This window comes from Plectropomus leopardus, unplaced genomic scaffold (assembly GCF_008729295.1).
Source record: "Plectropomus leopardus isolate mb unplaced genomic scaffold, YSFRI_Pleo_2.0 unplaced_scaffold26244, whole genome shotgun sequence".
NCBI lineage: Eukaryota > Metazoa > Chordata > Actinopteri > Perciformes > Serranidae > Plectropomus > Plectropomus leopardus.
Genome location: NW_024628540.1, coordinates 1 through 4,417, shown reverse-complemented (window position 1 = coordinate 4,417; position 4,417 = coordinate 1). Strand labels below are relative to the sequence as shown.

The 4,417-nt window shown below is 37.2% G+C and overlaps 1 protein-coding gene across 1 annotated transcript; it reads right to left on the bottom strand.

The window, feature by feature from the left end:
* Window positions 1–1,917: 1,917 nt before the first annotated feature.
* LOC121966896 (thioredoxin-dependent peroxide reductase, mitochondrial-like) lies at window positions 1,918–4,197 on the bottom strand (the record flags this gene model as incomplete). The annotated part of the gene is made up of 4 exons (XM_042516966.1): window positions 1,918–2,073; window positions 2,303–2,438; window positions 2,685–2,826; window positions 4,086–4,197. Coding segments are annotated over 4 exons (531 nt in total), but the record flags the coding sequence as incomplete, so codon positions are not given.
* Between the last annotated feature and the right edge of the window lie 220 nt (window positions 4,198–4,417).

The following is a 4,417-nucleotide window of genomic DNA, read 5'->3' as shown; positions in this document are numbered from 1 at the left end:
AGGCAAGCCTATAGTATGGAAAAATGTCAAAATGTGACATGTCCCAAAAACAACTGAAAACACCTCAAAACAGTATAAAATAGCCTGCTGAGACACGCCATAGGAAAGAATGTTTCAAAAATGTACAAAAAACCCAAAGAAATGCATGTTGAAAAAATGACGAAAACAGCAAGGCTATAGTATGGAAAAAATGTCAAAATATGACATGTTCCAAAAAAGGCTTAAAACAGCTGAAAACCACTTCAAATAAAATGCACAGGCATGCCATAGCAAAGAATGTTGCAAAAACAGCCTAAAACACCTTGAAATATCGTGTTGAAAAAATGACCAAAAAAGCCATACTATAGTATGGCAAAAAATGTCAAATCTGACTAACCAAAAAGCTGCTTAAAATCGCTGGAAACCCCGTAAAATAACATGCCCAGATACGTCATAGCATAGAAGGTTGCAAAAACGGCCTAAAAATCCTTGAAATAGCATGCTGAAAAAATGACAAAAAAAGCCTGCTATAGTATGGAAAAAAATGTCGAAAGTTTAAATGTCCAAAAAACAGCTGAAAACCACATAAAATATCATGCCCAGACACGTCATATCATAGAATGTTGCAAAAACGGCCTAAAACACCTCGAGTAACATGTTGAAAAAATTACAGAAAACTCCATACTATAGTAAAATAAGCAAAATATGTCAAAATTTGACATGTCCAAAAAACGGCTAAAAAAATCATAATATAGCATGTCGAAAAAATGACCGAAAACGTCATAGTCGTAGTTAGAATTACGGGGGAGCCATGGGGAGCTCGACTCCCCTGAAAAGGACACAGTCTCTCCTGAAAGCCTCCCTTGAGACATTCAGGGCTCTAAAAACGTGTTCACTTTTCATTTATAGATTATATATTTTTTGCGCATAAAGGTTCCTATTTTGGATTACATACCATAGTATGACATTTTTGTGAATTTTGGACGAAATACTATAGTTTGCCTTTTTTGTGAAATTTTGGACACCATACTATAGTATGACTTTCTTCTGTTATTTTGGACGACATACTACAGTATAACATTTTTAAGCTTTTTGGGAAGACATACTAACACTTAAATGCAATTTTGGATAGCATACAATGCTATGACTTTTTCATAATACTTTGACATTTGTGTGCCATTTTTGACAACATTCTATTGTATAAAATTTTGGGGGTATTTTGATTGAGATACTATAGTATGACTTTTTACGCAGTGATGAAAAAGATACTATAGTATGACGTTTTTTTACGCTGTATTGTGGCCTTTTTTGCTATTTTTTTTTTACCATGCTATAGCATGAGTTATTCATGTTCTTTTTGGGTGAATAACTATGTTATGACATGTTTATACGATTATGGACGATGTACTATACTATCATAGCTTAATGCCATTTTGGACAAAATAGTATACTATTGTTTTTTTTCTTTCATTTTGTATTACTTAATACAGTATGACTTTGTATTTTTTTTTTTTTGGACAAAATATTCTATCAGCAGAAGTACGATGGCCAATGCCAAAATGTAAATGGCCCAATCTAAAGCCAATGTGTGATTTGTCTGTTCTTTGCTATTGTAAGAAAAATATGATGGACACAACAGGACCTGTTATGTACGTAGACATTAAGGGCTTATCCTAAAGTAATGAGCAGTCTTATTTTCAGGTAATTATAAACTAATGAAAACATGTTATGTTCTGCATCTGCCAAGAAATCTGCAAAAATCCTACTAACTGAGGAGTCCTTAAGGGGTCATCATACCTGCCCACGTCTCCACTAGTTTGTCTCGTTTATCCTTAGGCTATAGAACTGCTGTGCAAGTAAACTACACAACTAAATATGTCATCAAGATCGTGGTTTAACTGTAAATTGTGTTGGAAATGAAATTTCAGCAATAGTGACATTTCCATGTCCTATTTATGACAGCTGTGAATAGATCACATAATGAACATACCTCAGAGCAATGCCTGGACCCTCCAGCAGCACCCCATAGTCTCTAGAGATCTGCTTGTTGAGGTCGGAGAGCAGGGGGATGTGGATGTTGCCCAAACCTCCAGTCTGCCAAAACATCATTAAATAATGCCTTTTACAACATACCGTTAATGGAGAGTGCATTTCAGGTTACTTCAGCATTACAACAGCTGTGAGCACAACAAAGTCCTTGTAGGTCAGTCATTTACTAAACGCTCCCTTTAAGGTCCACGCTGAAGCATGAATGAATAAACTCAGAGCTGAACTTTGCACCATGTGTCTGTTTCTGAATTGATTCCTAAATGAGGGAGAGTACCTTGCGTGGCGTGTTGATCCATGCCAAGTGAGTGAAGTGAGAGTCCACAGACACTCCCACCACCTCACAGTTAATGTCGTGGAACTCACTGGCCTTGTCGCTGAATGAGATGATCTCAGTTGGACACACGAAGGTGCTGCAGTGTGACAAACAAAGAGAGAAATAAAAGGGTCTGTGAGGACAATGTTCACTGACCCAGTCACAAAATACCCACAATCCATCTGCAGGCACAGTGGTCTCAAAGCACACAGTGAACACAGGGCAGGGACCTGTGGGACTAGTCATCAGCAGAGGTACTTTAAAAACTTAAATTACACAAGGTACATTTTAATCAAAGGAGGGGGGTCATGCTGTTGTTTTTATGCAGGTCACAAATACTCACAAATCCAGCGGGTAGAAGAAGAGGACCAGGTATTTGCCCTTGAAGTCAGCGAGGCTCATTTCCTTGAACTCCCCCTTGTAGACAGCTGTGCCCTTAAAATCCGGAGCAGGCTGAGTGACAGCAGGGGTCCATCTGGAAGAGCCTGATATAGAAAAGACAAACACAAAGCATTTGCTTAGTAAAACCAAAGTCATTTACAACACCAAGCACAAAGAATCCATACTGAAAACTGAAAAAAAGACGATCACGAAAACGTCGGCGAAACACAGGGGCTATTTACAGCGATGCTGAAAGGGACATGCTATCATCTTGAAACTTTTTTTTCACAACTTGGACCTTTTTTTTAACAGTAATTAAAAGCAAAAATATCGATGCTAACTGCAGAACACGTTCAATGGAATCGTATTATGATGATGTGATTTCATTATACCAAATATCAACTAACAAAATATTGTAATATCTAAATAGGGTTGCAGTGGTATGAGATTTTCACAGTATAATAATGGTCTCATAAATTATTGTGGTTTTGCAGTCTCACAGTATTACAGTATTATTTTTCTAATTATTATTAGTCAGGATGACTCTTAAATGTTTGATTATTATAATGAAGATGTGTCTCCCTTTTGGAAATAACTAAAATAAAGGTGAGATTCTTTGGCCAGTTTCTTTTTCTTTTTTCAGTATAGTAGATAGTACACAGTATGATAATCGTCAACTTTCATATCACGCTATACCTTAAAACCAGTATATTGCTGCAACCCTATATTGAAAAAAAAAGTCAAAGAGTCAAAAAAAGGCAATTCTTTGAATGGCCACTTGAGGCTGGCCCCAGATACAAGCCAGTCTCCAAAGACCTCCGTGTTAAAATGCCAAACTTCACAGCAGAGATAAACATGTTTACAGGCTGGATCAAAAAATGCTTTTGGTATCTATAGCTAGATTGTGTCCTTAACTTCTCAGACGGATCCACCCCTCGCTCCCCCACAGCACCAGCCTCCTGCCCAGCTACCGTCACTTCTGTCTAGCACCAGAGGTTGAGCTTTTAAAATCATTCCGAAACAATATATCCTCGTCTATTTCAAATTCTGCTTAAAAAAGGTTGGCGAATCCTTATAATACTATTTTGAGAAAGCCATTCAGATCTGCTGATTATCATCCCAATTAACTGATGAATCACTTCAGAAGTCAGACAATAATGAAAAACGCTATCACAATCTCCCAGAGCCCAAGTTGAAGTCTTCAAATATTGTTCAGTCCAAAGGCCGAATACATTCAGTTAACAGATTTAACTATTAATAAAATTGCTGCAAAATAATATTTACGCCAAATGAATTATTGTTTATGCTCTAACCTTCCAGCCAGCATCGACTGTATATTGTCTGACTTTGGTTTTGTACGCACCGGTGGAGAAACAGGCTCTCTGAAGTGCAGGAGCGGAGAGGATTCTTGCAGCTCCAGAAGCTCTGTGTTGACACGCAGCGGTCACTTTCAACCCTCCTGCTGCAACTCTCGCCTTTAACAACAGACATAAATTCAGCATGATGAATAGTACACGAATAAAGTGAAAAATATGTAGCACTTATCTTTAAAGTCAAGCTAACCATCACTAATGTCCCCTGCAGGATGAGGTCTAAACCTCTACAGTCATGTTTAAATCCCATCTTTTCAAATTAAATATATATATTCTAAAAAAATAAAAATATATCTGCTGATTATCATCCCAATTAACTGAT